This window comes from Pan troglodytes, chromosome 13 (assembly GCF_028858775.2).
Source record: "Pan troglodytes isolate AG18354 chromosome 13, NHGRI_mPanTro3-v2.0_pri, whole genome shotgun sequence".
In the NCBI taxonomy this organism is placed as follows: Eukaryota; Metazoa; Chordata; class Mammalia; order Primates; family Hominidae; genus Pan; species Pan troglodytes.
In genome coordinates, this window is record NC_072411.2 from 59,442,217 (window position 1) to 59,459,922 (window position 17,706).

At 37.6% G+C, this 17,706-nt stretch overlaps 1 protein-coding gene across 1 annotated transcript in view; it reads right to left on the reverse strand.

The window, feature by feature from the left end:
- The window catches only part of CYTIP (cytohesin 1 interacting protein), a 30,230-nt gene extending 13,347 nt beyond the window's left edge, over window positions 1-16,883 (reverse strand). The window contains exons 1-5 of the mRNA XM_515844.9: window positions 15,844-16,883; window positions 6,736-6,785; window positions 6,410-6,464; window positions 2,895-2,997; window positions 2,594-2,687 (exon numbers count right to left, since the gene is read on the reverse strand). Of these exons, the coding sequence (XP_515844.2) occupies window positions 2,594-2,687; window positions 2,895-2,997; window positions 6,410-6,464; window positions 6,736-6,785; window positions 15,844-16,017 (476 nt within the window). The 5' untranslated portion in view covers window positions 16,018-16,883. The remainder of the gene's footprint in view (window positions 1-2,593; window positions 2,688-2,894; window positions 2,998-6,409; window positions 6,465-6,735; window positions 6,786-15,843) is intronic.
- Window positions 16,884-17,706: the final 823 nt, after the last annotated feature.

Consider the following 17,706-nt stretch of genomic DNA (forward strand, 5'->3'; position numbering starts at 1 on the left):
GGTACTAGAAGAAACAGAAGTACAACTACTATGAGATAATAACCTTCATATGATTCTTTATCTCAAAACATTCAGTTTACAAACTCTAATCCTAGAATTATCAACTTACCAGTGTTCTGTTCTTCCCACACCACACACATTTCTAAAAATAAAATACTTGTTCTATTCTGAGTGATTTGATTTGTTCTGTGTGTTCAAGTTAAAGGCTTTTATTTTGACTACTAAACCGTCAATCTGAATATGATTTAAAAATTTCATTTGTGAATCACACACCAATTTTTAAAGTGTTGGTTCAAGTTCCTTCTTGTAATTAAGCTGTACCTCTCTATAAAGATGCAAGGAATTTTTCAAGGCATGGTAAAAGCATTAAATGTGGAGATCAGTCTTCTTCTACTTCTAATAGCATCATGCCAGGAATAATCAGGTGGTAGCAAGCTATATACTGTCTGTTTTCTCCTTAAGGTGATCTTGACTCTCTGAGAAATAGTGGGAATCCATATGAATCTGTTTCATTGGGATTGAATGTCAGTTTGACCTGCTGAAGCAATAGATGTGTATGGGCAAAACTGCAACCATTGATTTGGCCATTTTCCTCAGTGTTTGTACAGACTGTCTCCCATTTTCCCGGATTTCCAACAGTTACCTCCATCTACAACCCCTATTTACCTGTGGTCTACCCTCTTCACCCATGTGGAACATGCTTTCTGACTCTAACTACTAGCAGTTCCCCTCAGACTCTGCACGGTTCCTCTCCTTTGGATCCAGGGTTCTCTAGAGCAAGAGCACCTCATCCTTTACCCTGAACTCACAGGACCTATAGAGTTGGATCAATTTGTTACCACCACCGTCTTTCAAATCTGCTCTCACAAACACCCAAAGCATCCTTTGAAGTTTTAGACCAGAATCACTGAAGAGCATCCAGCAGATTTTCTACTGGCAGCTTCCAAGGAGCAGCTGTAGCTGAAAAGGACAGATCCTGGCATCCAGAGCAGGTGGTCAAACCCCAGCCCTATCACTTACCAGTTACGTGACCTTAACTAAGCCCCCTCTAGGCTTCAGGCACTTCATCTAGAAATATGAATAAAATTAACCTCATGGGTGGCTGTGAAGAATAAATGAGACAATATATGACCCACCTCAATCAGAATAAAACCCAAACTTGTTGGCATGTCCAAAGAGATCCATGGTCTGCCCCCAGGCCAACTCTCTGGCTTCATTTCTTATTATACTCTCTCTAATCCATCAAATACCAATTATACTGTCTTTTTCTCTTTCCCTTGTACATGCCAAGCCCATTGTGAGCACTCAGAGACCTCTCTCTTTGCCTGAAGTGCTCTTACGAGGAGTTCATTTGACCATCCTTCTCTTCATTTAGATCTCAACTCAAATATCGCCTCCCTAGAAAAGACCACTTTACACATCTAAGCCAAACTAGCAGCCTTCTTACCTAGCATGACAGGCCATTGCTGTTTTGCACTTTTCTCATAGTAGTTATCAATAACTGAAATATACACATTACTTAAATTTCAGGCTTTTCTGAGCCATTTCCTTCCATAACTATTAACGTACTAAGAGAGTCTTTATCTTCGTCTCTCCTGAGCCTATCACAGAGCTGGAAACATAATATTTGCTCAATAAATATGATTTTAATGAATGAGCGAATTTCATCATTTAACTATCCTAATAAGATTTTATTAGGTGCTAGTATTGTTATGGTAGAAAAATCAGTCAAACCTCTAATTGGGAAAGCCAGTGTTCTATCAAGAAGTTTGGGGCCAGGCGCGGTGGCTCACGCCTGTAATCCCAGCACTTTGGGAGGTGGAGGCGGGTGGATCATGAGGTCAGGAGATTGAGACCATCCTGGCTAACACGATGAAACCCCGTCTCTACTAAAAATACAAAAAATTAGCCGGGCATGGTGGCGGGCGCCTGTAGTCCCAGCTACTAGGGAGGCTGAGGCAGGAGAATGGCGTGAACCTGGGAGACAGAGCTTGCAGTGAGCCAAGATCGCGCCACTGCACTCCATCCAGGGCGACAGAGCGAGACTCCATCTCAAAAAAAAAAAAAAAAAAAAAAAGAAGTTTGGAATATTTGGAACATGTGGTGTGAGTATGTGTGTTTCAGGGTGGGGAGGGTTGAACAGACTATTCTTCCTTCCAAATGGAACACTAGAAGAGAAAAATAGGTGGCTTGTCACATAAGACGAAAAACTCAGCCCTTCTGACCTTTGATTTGTTTTAGCTACAGGATTATATCAACCATGAAAATTGGATCAGTTCTTCCCAGTTTAAAGAGAATGTGTGCCAGTTTAATTGAATTTGACATTAAAAAAATACATTTTTAAAGGCCATCCTTCCCACACAGACGTTTGGGCTATTGATGTCCTCTGACTTCAGATGTTGACAGTATGTTCAAGTGTGAGGAATCTTGAGAAACAAAAGGAACTGATAATGTTTGTACCCCACTCTAAAGCTCCGGTGCACTGCCTCACTCCGTCTTGTAATGCTGAACAAAAGGCCTATTTATTCACTCATCAGGCATTATGAGAAAACATAACATTTTGAAGCCCCATGGGAACTAGACAGATAGTTACGTTAGCAGGTTTCCGGACGATCTGATCAGGTCAACGACTTGTTTGTAGGTAAAACCTTCTGTGCTCACACCATTGATATTTGCAAGGACATCACCTGGGAGATGCCAAGAAAAATGAGTGTTATGTTGGTTAGTTAAATAATCCCTCCTGACATGCAAATGAAACAAGCAGCTCCAAGTCTTAAAAACATAAAGGAGCCAAGAAAACTCAAAGCAACAAATACACCCTGACCTTCACTCTCAAAACATTTTATTTTCTTTCCATTTAAATGATTCCTAACATGAGCAAAAATTTAAGTTACCAGCTTGCAGGCCAGCACAGTGAGCTGGGCTGTCCTCCTGTATTTTGCATATCAAAGTGAACATTTCCGAGGAGCAGGCATTCTGATTCTGGGGCCTGTAAGACTGTAAAAATTAAGATGATATATAGTTACTATTTAACAACCTCAACATCTATTTGCCAAAATTTAAAATGATGTCAATTATCATTAAGCAGTATAATAGGTAAGTTCAAAGGACAAAGGATTTCCACTATAAACTAAATCAAGGTATCAATTTTGCAATTCTACCAGACAATCTGTAGCCAACTCCATTCATAAAGACATCTGTCATGAGAAAGAAAGTGAAATGAGAGTGGCTCAAGATTTTATATTTTCAAGCCCAAGATATCTATCACCTGATGCTGTCACGATTTATTTTTAAAAATTGAGTTTCTCATTTCCCAATGGGATAAAACAACGATGGCCAAGTGCAATGAGAAAAATCCCTAAGTGGTTCTCCCAAGCTAAAACACTCATTATAGGAGTATGAAATTGTACACATGCAGCAAGGAGACATGCCAACAATGATTATTTTAAATCAGAGTTCTGCACATAATGACAATCTGCCCTGCATTTATTCAAAAGTACTATAATTGACTCAATTACCTTCATTTCTGAGCACCCTCTGGTATGCCTGTCCTGAATCCTCACCGGTTCATTAGTCACCCAACTAAATTAGAAAAAGTTAAGCTTCAACCCTTGCCTCAATTAGGCACAAGTAGTTTGGTGGTGGTGGGTTTTTTTATTTTTAATTATACCAAAACACTGAATAAATGTTTGCTAGATATAGTGTCCCAATGACCTATAACAAATATAATTTTCTTTTTTTCACACATTTAAATTATGAAGTCTAGTTCCACTTAGAAGCAAAATCAGTGTTCTGAGTAGAGTACATCTTTTAAACATCTGATTCCTAAAATTAAGCTACATTAAAGTAGTACTTCCGTGTGAAAAAATTGATGTCTGATGTTCATTCTTTCTTATTCAATAATCCCTGAGGCACCACAAGTCAGCCACGTGCAAGCAACTTCTAGAAACTTGGGTCTGTTCACCTCTAAAGGACTTCTATCTAATCTATAAGGCACTTAGAATCCCCATATCTTAAAGGTAGAAGGGACTTTAAAAGATCATGCACTATGTTCCCATCTATGTCAGAAACTTCATTGACAGCTTTCCTGCCAGGGGTCTTCTCAGTATAGCCTAGACCCTTCTGGAGATGAAAGACTGATCTAGTTCATGTGGTACATGAATAAAATATATAACTGACACTCCTTTGGGAAACCACTGTTCTAACAATTCTCATTAGCAGTGAGACCCTACCCTCCATTCCCAGAGATCAAAGTGAGTACAGTGCAGTGGAAACATGTTGATTTATGTAGCTGGCTCCTCCATATATGTTCACATTGGGTGTAAAATATGGTAGTTAGAAATAGAAAAAAACAGAAACCCCAAAGCTACAGAAAGTATTAATTGGATGCTTTTTTCTCTTACCCAGTCTTCTAGCTCCCATTAAGGGATCAGTGACACAATGATCACCTGCATTTCTTAGAGACACGAAGATCTCATTGTCCTTTCTCATGCCCAGTGACATTCATTCTAACACCAGTCATTTGTGGATCTTCTATTGGTAAGGCACATCACTAGGTACATTGCATGTATTGTTTCATTTAAAACTCCTAAGGACCCCATAAGGCATTAGGAGGATATGAATTCAGGTGTGCATGAGTCCAAAGTCTGCATGCCTATCGGGCTGCACGATTCTGATAAGCAGCATAAAACTAGCTCCCATGGAGAACCATGGATCTGGTCTCTTCCAAAGTGTCATTCCTCTAGTAGGCCACATCCCAAACATGTACTCACACTGCATGCACAATATGGGTACATGAGGTTCTATCTGATTTTCAAAAAGTTCCCAGAAGCATGTCTCCTATTTGTTAACTGCTGCAAATCTGATGAGTACTAGGGAATAGATTATGGTGTGTATTTGACAATGGAGAGCATATACCAGAGGGAATTTACAGGAGTGTGGGTTCCTGCATCACTGAGATAACACCTACATGCTGCCATTTAGAGGTGCCATTAGTTCATGTTGATCTACAAAAGTTCAGTGGTGTTGTGGCCTGACATAGTTTTGACTCTTGCTCCATGGAGAATAAGTGTTTATGGTATGGGAGAAAAACTTAAGAAAGTAGTGACATTATTATGGCAGTATAAGAAAAATAAAGAAAGGTGAGTAGTCATTTATCCAGTTTTCAGTAGCCACTGCTGCACATCCTTGAGGATAATTCTCCTTTAAAAAGAAGCAGTGACAAAAAGCAGTGTCTCTACAACAGAATAGGGAGTAGTTCATATGACCGGGGAGTAAGCGGGAGTACTATGCTTCTAAAACCTATAGATTTCACCAATTACTGTGGTGAATTACAGATTTCTCCAAATTTAAAAGTACAAGAGTTAGGAAAGTAGAAGTGATCCTCTTTTCAAAGTGCCTTCTCTGTCTTCATTGCAGCTAAAGTTCCATTTTGTTTCTTTACTCATAAAACATGTTTTTCTTAGCAGTTTCCTGTTCCTAATCTTAAAATAAACACTGACTTTCCAATTGTGGGGCTGATATCACACCAAAGTTTTCTGAAAGCAGCAGTAAAGCTAAGATCTAAAATCTGATATAGAGTGTAAGAATATGATTATGCAAAACACATCCAAAAGACATGCAAACGTACTATGGAAAGAAAAAACAGAAATGCTTAAGCTACTACTGTTGCACTTAATTGGGTTAGACTTCATTTGACCTACCTCACCCATTTTACAAATGTGTTTATGAAAAAGCAGACAGCTAATAAGCAATGAAATTCTTAGGCAATTATGCTGAAACTTACAAAGACTTAAAAATTTCCTACAGCATGAGGCAATCTGCAAGTAGAGCCAAATGTTCTCAAGTGTTTCAAATAACAATTATAAAGCATTGTCATTAGGAAAAAAAGCTACAGATTGCTCATTATGTACAATATGAACTCTAGTAGCAAAACATACCAGGAGCTATCCATGCATATATGCATTCTATATACACACATGTATAGTCTTTCGAGTGTCTCTTGAATGCCAAAGTAAATACTTAAAATCTGATACACAGTATAACAATATGATTATACAAAACACATGCAAATATATCAAGTACACATCTGTAAAATGTATTTCACTCTCTTATCTAAGACCTAGCTGATACCAACCATTTCTGATCAGTCTGGGACTTAAGGGAAGACTGAAGCAACTAAGCACAAACTGCTGAGCATATCGCAGAGGTTTTGTTATCATCTTCAATGTTTTCTTTCCTTAATAGTACTCAACACACTGAAAAACTACCCCCAAACAGCCACACACTGAATAAAAGTCATAGGCTCCATCATTCTCTAATCCTAACTTCATTTTTTCTTTGCACATAACATGACACTACCAATGCCACTTTCTTCCTTGGAAGTCTAGAAAATGTGAAAACTGCCCACCTGAATTTCAAATCCAAATGTTTCATTATCCTGCTTCTCCACAGTAACAAGCTTTCTGTAATAAAAATGTTTAAAAAAGAAACTGCGTGAAAATTAAAGTATCACATTTGGCACAGATCTATCATTAAAAATAACTGTCACAATTAAAAATAACTGACATTTATGTAAATTGTAGTATGTAAGATTCTGTGTGTGTGTCTGTATGTGTGCGTCTGTGTGTGTGCGTAGAGAGAGAGAGAGAGAGAGGGAGAGAGAGGAAAAAACAGTCTGGAGAGCTATGTTCCTAAATATTTTGGGAGAGACAAAAAATAATTCAATCTCTTTACCTTTGAGACCAGGAAAAGTCACTTAAAGAACTTGATCTGGTCAAAGCAAGCTGAAAAACACAAAAAGCATATAGTTATCCCAGGGTCTTCAAGATACACTGTAAAATGTTCTAAATCTCTCTCTCTCTCTCACACACACACATACACACATACACACACACACACACACACACACACACACACACAAAACCTGTTCTTTACCACCTTCTTTGGCTCAGCTCCTGGGAAATTGTTGCATAAAGGCAGCCATTTCCATTCTCTACATTCTCTAGTGATAGCAGAGGAGAGTAGGGAGACAGGATTCTAGGCATTCCAATTAAAAGATTGAAAGAGGTTTAGACAGTAATATAATGTGGCAAAAGAGTTAAAATAATGTGGCAAAACTCCAAAGCTTCCAAAGAGAACTTCCTCTCTGGTCTGTATTTAAAACAGCCTCTGAAAGATTAACCATAGCAATTTGTAATCACACTGAAATCCAAAGAAAAATAGCATACTTAGAATGGCATATGAAACCCAAATACTTTATAGTTTTTGGAGATGATGATGAAATGACTGTGTTTACTATAATAATTCAATACGTTACTGTTTTTAGTAGGATAAAATAATCTCTAAACAACCAACTCACACACACAATTCAGGTAAAACCAGGAACTCAAAACCTCATTTCTGCTTATGATTTATTTTTGTAATAGTTTTGGAAGACTAACGTGAAATTTCCAGCCAAGAAAGGAAAGAAACCTCAGAATAGTGTCAATGGTATAAATAATATCACCTTCATTCCTCTGCACTTTTGGAAAAGATCATATAAACATAAGCTTTCAGGACACATTCTACCACTGTAAACAGAAGCAGCATCAACAAAAGGTGACAACTTATTTTTTAGGAAAATTGCAGAAGGTTTTTGTGTTTTTTTGGTTGGTTTGTTTCTTTGTTCAGGAAATGTTTATTAGCCCTATTCTCAAATGTTGCTTCAAGGGCCCAAAACATAAGCTACTAGCTAACCCATGGTTTTTAATTGTCAACCTGAAATGGTTGTCATATATAAATGAACACATAAAATATCAAGAGATCAATGCATAGTCAGTCCAGACAAAGCAAAATAAAATAAGTAAAGGACGAAAACTAGAAGGGGGAAAATATGTAGGAGATATTAATGCTTATGTGACAAGTTACACAAATGAAATGCTTATTAAGACATTCATTAGGAGTGAAGCCTACATAACTGTAGGAATTTTGAATTACCAGGTACTAAATGCCAGCATTTTCACAAATTTCCTGGAATGGACCAGTGTTAAGAATTCAGCCACCAGTCCATAAACTTAACGTAATGGAGAGGTGGTCTCTTCTTACCAATTTGCTGTAAATTAATTATATTTTCCTCTTTTGTTAGTTCTGGGCTTCAACTCACTTATATCGCAATGGAGACTGAAATAAATTGCTCAGACCCAAAAAGATTCTCTAGTCTTGCTAAAAAGTATCTCTTTTCAATTTATAAGCACGAACTGTGGAATGCCTACAAGGATTGGTATGGTTTGTTGTAACCTGATTTTGTACCTCGTATGTACCGTTACCAAGGATAAGGACTATTCATCTATGTTAGTGGGCTTCCTTGCAGAAAAGAGCCACAAACTTGATATTTCCAAGCATTCTCAGTCTCTCCCTTATATTGTACTCATATTTTCTTAATCTATTTTTATTATCTTCAGCTGCTTGTTTTCCGCCCTTAAGCCAAATTACATAATGATAACTAGGGCTTTTTTATTCTTTTTATAAAAGTTTCTTATACCTCTATAAATAAGGGCTTATATTTTTAAAGTATTACTCTTGCTATCAGTATTCATCATATTATTCATATATCCATATAGAGAGAGCTATATATATATGTATACATATATGTATGTATTTATATGAAATGCATACTGGATCAAATACTTCACATCTGTACATAATCATCTGTGTGATTTGGACCTCTTGGGGAATGTTATTTGTTTTACTTTCTGCCCCAATGCCCAGCACAGGGCCTGGAATAGAATGGAAACTTAAAAATAGAGAAATAGATAAAAATAAATAGACTACTAAACGAAAATGGAAGCAACTGACGTGGTTGAAGAGCCACATTAAATATTCACGTTCAGGAGAAATATGTAAAGATAGTCTTCAACATTGTCCTTTATTAAATTCAATATCATAGGAAAAACTCAAGGATAATCACTAAAATACATAAAGTAAAATTTAAAAATCTTAAATATGTAGCAAGCTTTAAAAATGAAAGAAAACAGACAACTGTATATCCATATGCAGAAGAAAGAAACTAGACCATACCTCTCACTCTATACAGAAATCAACTGAGAATAAGTAAATGGATCAAAACCTTCATGTAAAACCTGAGACAATAAAACTACTGGAATAAAACATAGGGGAAATGCTTCAGCATATTGGATTGGGAAAAAATTTTATGAATAAGACCTTCAAAAAACAGGCAACAAAAGCAAAAATAAACTAATGGGGTTATATTAAACTAAAAAGATTCTGCACAGCAAACAATCAACAGAGTGAAAAGACTACCTGTGGAATGGAAGGAAATATTTGCAAACTACTCATTTATATATCCAGAATATATAATGAACTAAAATACCTCAACAGAAAAAAAAAAATTTAAAAATGGGCAAATGATCTGAACAGATGTTCCTCAAAGGAAGCCACACAAGACTGGGTATGGTGGCTCACACCTGTAATCCCAGCACTTTGGGAAGCCAAGGAGGGTGGATCAACTGAGCTCAGGAGTTCAAGACCAGCCTGGCCAACATGGTGAAACCCCGTCTCTACAAAAATACAAAAATTAGCCAGGCATGATGGCAGATGCCTGTAATCCCAGATACTAGGGAAGCTGAGTTGGAAGAATCGCTTCAACCTGGGCGGCGGAGGTTGCAGTGAGCTGAGATCATGCCATTGCACTCCAGCCTGGCGACAGAGTGAGACTCCATCTCAAAAAAAAAAAAGAAAAAAGAAAGAAAGAAAAAGAAGACATACAAATGGCTAACAAATATATGAAAAAATGCTCAATATCACTCATCATTGGGGTAATGGAAATTAAAACCACAATGAGGTATCATCTCACACCAGTTAGGATAGCTATTATCAAAATGACAATAAATAATAAATGCTGGTGAGGATAAGGAGAAAAAGGAACTTTCATACACTGTTAGTGGGAATGTAAATTAGTACAGCCACTATGGAGAACAGTATGGAGGTCCCTCAAACAACTACAAATAGAACTACCATATGATCCCGCAATCCCACTACTGGGAATTCATCCAAAGGAAAGGAAATCATTATATCGAAGAGACATCTGCACTCCCATGTTTATTACAGCACTATTCACAATAGCCAAGAGATGGCATCAGCCTAGGTGTCCAACAACAGATGAATGGATAAAGAAAATGTGGCATATATACACCATGGAATACAATTCAGCCATAAAAAAGAATGAAATCCTGTCATTCACAGCAACATGGATTGAACTGGAAGACATTATGTTAAGTGAGATAAGCCAGGAATAGAAAGTTAAACACCACATGTTCTCACTCATATGTGGAAGCTAAAAAAAGTTGATCTCATAGAAGTAAAAAGTAGAACAGAGGATACTAGAGGCTGGGAAGGGTTGGGGGAAGAAATGGATAGGGACACATTTGTTAAAGGATAAAAAATTACAGCTAGATAGGAAGAATAAGTTCTAGTGCTCTATACTGTAGGCTAACTATAGTTAACAATAGTATATCATGTACTAGTTTCAAATAGTTAGAAGGAGGATATTCAACAGTCCCAAAACGAAGAAATGATCATTGTGTGAGGGAGGTGATGGATATGTTAATTACTCTGATCTGATCACTGTACATTCCATGTATCAAAACATCACTATGTATACCATGAGTATGTATGATTATATATCAACTGAATAAATACAAATTTTAAAAATCAAAAAATTTTAAATGAAAGAAAACAGACAAGAACAAAAAAAAAAATTCAATCCGAAACAAGAAATGCAAAAAAAGTACTAACAGAAAACAAAGATAGTAGTGCCTTAGTACATAGCTGCTAAGTGGATGAATGGTGGCAAGAATTAATAAATTATTAGTAAAATTTTGAGCCTTGTCAATTTTAAATACCCTTTTAGTATGCCAGAAATCAGTGCATCTATTAGGAACTTCAAGATTTCATCCAATCGGTCTTTTGAATCAAAAGTCATTCTAGATAGATTCAAATGTAAAATCTTTTAAACCACAGGACAGACCTGAAGCCTCTATAGATATTTCCCCCACCACTCTACTTCTAACCTTTCTATCTAGCTAATTGACTAGTTAAAGATGAAAATATTTGTCTAGCACAACATGAGAAGCATAGCAGATTTTCAGTTCCTGTGGACTGACTAATTTGGGTTATCAGCAACACCAAAAGTCAGATTAAGTCAAATTACAAATTAGTTTCCATTCGGTATTAGCTAAGAGGCTGTTTCAAGCACCTAACACTTAAACAAAAAACAATTTAAATAAATTAAGTACCGTCAAATTCTCTGACACGTGCCACGTCTTGACACAAAGCCTACTTGTTTTTGATCTGGGCTGTCAGACTCAGGCAACGTGGAAAGGAATGTTCCCAGGGTTCGAAACTAGCTCACACACCAAACTACCTGCCTAAAGTGAAATGAAGTGTGTCTAAGGTCTTATCAAGGGTTTTGCACTTTGAAAAAAAAAAAAAGTCTTTCCTGCCCCCCTTTCCCTAGGGCGAGCAGCCTTATTCAAGGATCTGACCAGTGGGGTCTACGTTCCCCAGACAGCCCTCCAGTCAGAGCCTTTTCTAAGGGTTGTAGTGATGGCACCAAAAATCATGAATGAGGAACTGGTGTGCAATTCACAGCATATGCTGGCAACAGCTGTCTTTTATTACACATTATCTAATATGAGAAATCTAGGTTTAGCAATTTGGCAGGCTTGCAAACTACACATTCAATTATGACTGCTGAATAGACAAAGCTTCTTAACTCCTTGCTAGCCATAATACACTGATACCTAGGGTTGGGCTTACGATCACTCTTCTGTTTTTAGTCAGATGACTTAAAAGATCAGGCATTAATATTCAAAATTTAATTTCTTCTGCTCTGCAGTGATTCCACACATTCCTCTTCAGTGGGAAACCAAGACCAAATACTTCAGCTGTCAATTTCTGAAAGACAGGAGTAACTGGCAGCTCAGCCAGATAGCCAGCTCTCCTTAGAGAAGCTCAAAGTTCAACACTTTAGCCACTTCTGGGTTACAGAGGTTACTTCCTCCTGGTCCCCACTCTATATACTCATCTCCTGAAAGTGTTGGGGAGGGTGCTGGGGAGAGGTTACTGATTCGAGAGTGAGGTTTTTTGTCACTGTTACTTGTTTCAAAGGCCCCAAAATTATGTGCTCTGCTCCCTTTCCAGTCCCCTGCCTCACTCCCCAATTCTTCCATGCAACTCCCACCCACTTTTAAATAAGGAGCATTAGGATATCAACGCTCCACAGACTATTCAAAGATGCAACAAAATAATGGAGCTGAACTTAATTTCCTGACGTTAAGTGCCCGGAGAAACCGAAATACAATACCGCCATTTCCAAGTAAGGTCTGATTGTGGGCTCACCGACTCTTCAAGAAAAATTATTGGATATTGACCATGCATGCCACAATACAGATTAAAGAATAATTTTCAAAGTCTTTTGTAGTGAAATTAGCACAGTTTTCTACCTAAAATTGTCATGAGGTGATTAAAATCCTCTGGTGTAGTTCAGGACAATTGGGAGTTACGGCACCTGATGGGTGTGCTGCCGGACACACCGTGAAAGCTCCTGCAGGGCAGAGCCCAGCCCAGCAGTGTACACATCCCAGAGCAGAGCACACATTCCCTATCTGAACTTATAGATGAAATCAGCCTGCCAGAAGTTGCCTATTTAGCAATAATGTGATAACTAAAAGAAAATTAGGAAAAGAGAGTCAGTCTGTGGTACCACTGAAGTTTGTGGACTTGTTTGTCAGGTCCCTGGTTCTCACTATAGCATTCTGTAAAAACTGCTTTCCAAAAGCAACGTACTACAGTTATGAGAGTGGGTGGTAAGACAATCACTACTTCTTTGACATCATTGATAAAGACTGTCCTTAATTCCTCCTGTCTCCTTCCTACCAAGCTTTCCATTGCAAAGATTTTTTTTCTTTTGCCCTAAAACTATGTTCACAAGTAGAAGCCATACTGGGGTGTCTGACACTTCCTATCAGTACAGGTAGTGAGATAATATGCACACAGAGAAATCTATTTTTAAATAATTCTGAATGTAAACACCCAATAGATTCTGAAGACTAATTTGAAACTACAAGCTAACCAGATATAGCTTTGCAGAAACCAAAGCCAACAACAACAAGAAGTATGAGCTGTTGACGTCAGCCCTGAAAGTGTTGAAAATAACAGTAGGCAGAGAAACACCTGCTCATGTGATTGCCTCACAAGGATCTTGTTGCCTGCAATTTAGTCAGTGCCAAATGGGTGATTATTCTCTAAAAACCAGTTAAAGGAAATGAACATCCATTTGGAAGATTGTGAAATGTTGGGATAAACTTGCATCAAGTCTCATTGATGATAATTGTACGGAATCAGAACTATCATGTACAAGAAGTTTTGTTTTGCTATTTTTTAAAGCAATTCTCACAACAGTAAGAAAAAGCTGTTTGAATATGGAAAGTCTACCACATGAAAGAATTTGAGAGAAGGGGAATGAGAAGACCTAGAAAAGATGAGAACATCTGCATAAATTAATTAGTATGGGGATGTGTGTATGCCTGTGTGCCTATGTGTACATGTACATATGCACATACACACACACACACACACGTGTATTTCATATGCCAAAATCCCTCTCTTTATCCTCCTCTGATAATCAGCCTCTCCTACTGATTGCCTTCTTTCAGTTCACGCTATCTTCACTCTGGCTTAAAACCAGATGTGACTCCTCTGTCTTCAGTCCCTTTCATATTAAAGCCTTTCAGTCTCCTTTCTGTTCCCCCATTTCCTCTTTCTCCAACTACTGCAAAAGTTCCTCCCTCACCACTAGTCTCTACTCACTAATCCACTACATTTCTACAATAAGGTTCCTGAAATCCTCTACTTCTCAAACACGTTCAGTGGCCCTCGTGCCGGCTTTTTCAGGGGAAGTTGTCCAAGTGTTCTGTAAAGCAGCCCAGCGCTGAGATCTCCTCTCACCTCCTACACACTAACCAGGTTCTCCTGACACACTTAATATTGTGTTGTTACACAAAAAAGTCCTCCAGGCACAAGGATCTATGCCTCAGCTTCAATTTCTCCCTTGCTCTGGAATACCCTTCAATATCTGGAATACCCTTCAATGTCTCGAATATCTATTTCCAAGGCTATATTTACAGATGTTTCACTTCAATGAGAGTATTCATGTTGTTTTACTTTGCAGAAAACCCATTCTTTCTGCTTACTGAATTGTAAACAGTATATGGGTAGGAAACATTCCCTTCTCGTCTTTTTACCTCCTACACTTAGCATGATGTCTGTCTCCTTGTAGGTGCTCAGAAACCATGTGTTGCATTGAATTGCATGGGCTAGAGAGTAGATCAAATGAGTAAGGTTGCAGGTATGGAGGACATAGAGGGTGGAAAGTTCCCACCCTGATTGAAAAAGTACCCACAGTCTCCAGCAAAAAAAAAAAAAAATCATAGCCTAATCAAGTGAACCATAGTTGGTGTGATAGTGTCATGGCAAATATAAAGAAAATCTGACTGCTTTATATCTGAAAACTGAAAAAAGATGTCAGCATTTCTCATGTTGCTTTATCTTCAGACAGGTTGTAGATTGATAAAATGTTCATCATTACATTAAACTTTGTATCATAAAAGCACTTTAGATTGAGAACAATCAATAATCCAAATCATGGAAAATTGTGCCCTTATCTTCACTCTGAAAAATACCAAGGAATCAGCTATATACATCACTGAAAAAAGATCATGTCTCTCCCACTATGCCATACCTCTCTAATCCTGAATTTAGAAGGCTTAAGAGAAGCACATGATTGTACATGCAAGACTTAAGCGCAAAAATTCTTGCTCTAGGGCAATTCTAAATATTTTCTGTAGAAATGCTACATCGAAATTCAAATATGTACCTGGGGATTTAGAGCAAGTTGTTTAAAAAAAATCCTGAGGAGGTATTATGGTTAAAAAAAAAATTTTTACATGTTAGAAATTGAAGAACGAAAAAATCAAAATAAATTCAGTTAGACATAGATTTTTCCAAATGAGTTTTCATCCCTAGAGACAAACTTTGCAATAAAAATATTAAAATGGCATAATCTAGCATTTAATAAACACACACTGAATGCCAGTCACTGTGTTAGGCACTGCACAGTTCCTTATTTAACCGACATAAGAACCCAATAAGGGTGGTTCTATTATTAACTCCATTTTAGAAAAAACAAAACTGAAGCTTAGAGAGGCAAGTGGCTTGCTCAAGATCCCACAGACACTAAGTGGTGAGCTGATATTCAATCTGGCACTCATCTATCCAAAAAAAAAAAATCTTACTTTCCAATAGCCTGAGGTATGTGCCAGCAACCCAGAGCTGAAGATAATTAGTCAACAAAATTTGTCCTCAGAAAAAGTATTTCTTATTTGATTATGAACTGAAATGACCATCAAGGACTGCAAGTAAGGATGGAAGGGAAAGAATCAGTGGAGACACAATGGGGAAAAGAGCATTAATTCTCATACTGGTTGTATCTGTATAAACCATCTTCAAGTTTTTAATGCTTAATGATGTTTATTTTACCTGAGCACTTCTTCAAATAAGAAAAACAATCTTAATTTTTCCCTTGAAAAAAAAGTTTGATTGTGGTCTCAAATCTTTGGACTGGTTCACCTAGCTCCCTGAGCATCTCACCTCCTTCACTCATAATAATCAGCCAGTAATTCCAAAGCCTCTAAAATATCACCATTAGTATGAAGTCAGACAAACATATCACTCTGCCCTCAAGAGAATGTGAACACTCTAAAGGGTACAAAATAGCAATCATACCTGCTTTCGTCCCCGAGGCAGAGTAGCCACCGTGTCTGCTAGCATTTGAATCCTTCTATTATCGTCCATTGTAAGGCTGCCTGTGAGTGTGGAGTAAGAGCTATACGCTGGCCCAGCGCAGAAGTCCGCCAAATTGCCATTGCTGCTGTGTTGCAGGAGCCTTTGTAAAGACATTGTGAATAAAGATCACTCCAGCTAGCACATGGTTGAGTGGCCTTGCAGGATGGGGGAAGCTAAAAGTACAACTCTGACAAGTAATCAAAAGTAGCAAAGCAGAAAGAGCCCATGTGACCTCTGTGGTTTGAGGAACTTGTTACACAAACCCTATCTTGCTATTCACTCCCATTTCTCAAAGCTTTTTTTCTTTAAGCTCCTGAGAGAACCTGGAGCTAATTTTTACAATTTAAAGAAAAATCAACTTATTTTTTCACCTCAAACAGCCAGAATTCTTACGCTTTTATGTTCTGTGGCAAGTTGCATTCACACCACCATTTGCCATTTTTTTCTTTAGAGAAGAAAGAAAAATGTCCCCAAGTGCTACCATTTGTTTCCCATCCATTCTCTTACTTAACATTAGCAATGCAATGCAGAAGTCAGCACACGAGGACATTCAGTTCTTGTGAATATGGGCAAGAATTACAGGTGCCGGTCATAATGTTCTCTCTCGAAGTCCTTGTAATACTGTACTTTCCCTGAAGTATACCCTAGATCATTAATGTTCATCAAAAAGACATTATATCTGCCACTGAGGTTGTAACCATTCAGTATTCTTCTGGTTGTCCTTTTACTACTTTGTCCTTACAAAAATTACCCATGATCTTTACAAAGTACAATGGGAAGGGAAAGCCAGCACATTTAGGGCACAATGTTGCCATTTCTTAGACGAGACTTTGCGGCAGCATCAGCAAGTGGTCCCAGGGGAGGAAAGGAGTGGGCAGGAAGGTAACAGGCAAACCAAGGTGGCACCAAGAACATTGCCTGTTGGTCCCTGCATGTGCATATGGGTCAAGGGCACCATCACCAAGTACTCAAGATCAGATGCTTTTTTTTTTTTTCCTTTGACTGAGGTTGGGGGCAGGTAGTTTTGAGAGAACTGGTTTCAGTGGAGGAGTAGGGGAGGCAAGTAAAAGGAAGAATCGAAACAAAAGTCAAAAAGAGAAGTTTTATATGGCACAAAAACTCAAATGTGCTTTTTAAAATCTCTGAAGACCAATACTAGCATTTGAAAGAGTTAGCAAATCTTTGAACTAAAATGAAATGTGTGTGTACTGGAAGTGAAGATGAATTCAACTCAAGTAGAAATTGCCAAATATAAATAGTAAAATCTGAATTAATAGTGCTTCAAAAGTTGAAGCCAATTATAGATTTTAAAAACTCTATCACAGCATGACTCATTATACTGGAATTGAATTTTGACATGGACAAAGTGATATCACCACAAACATATAACGGTCTAAATCAGGAATTAAAAACACATACGTTTTCAGAAGCCAGGTAAGTAACATAAATGTGTAAGGCAAAAGGGAGTGGTAAATACCTTGGCAACTAAAGAATACACCAATTATAAAGATATTCACATAAAATCTATATTTATAGATATGTACAGATATGTATACAGGTATATGTGGGGTGTGCGTGTGTGTGTGTGTGTGTGTGTGTGTGTGTGTGTGTATTAGGAAGACAGAGAGAGAGATTGATTTTAAAAACATTTTCAGGCTAAGAGGCACATAAATTAAATCAACACTACTAATGGACGACAGCAGTCCACTGTACCCTAGGAATCTGATAAAGTTAGGTAAATATTTTTAATTTTTATTCTTAATATTTTAAAATGCCAAATGGAAATTATACATTTGCTTAATA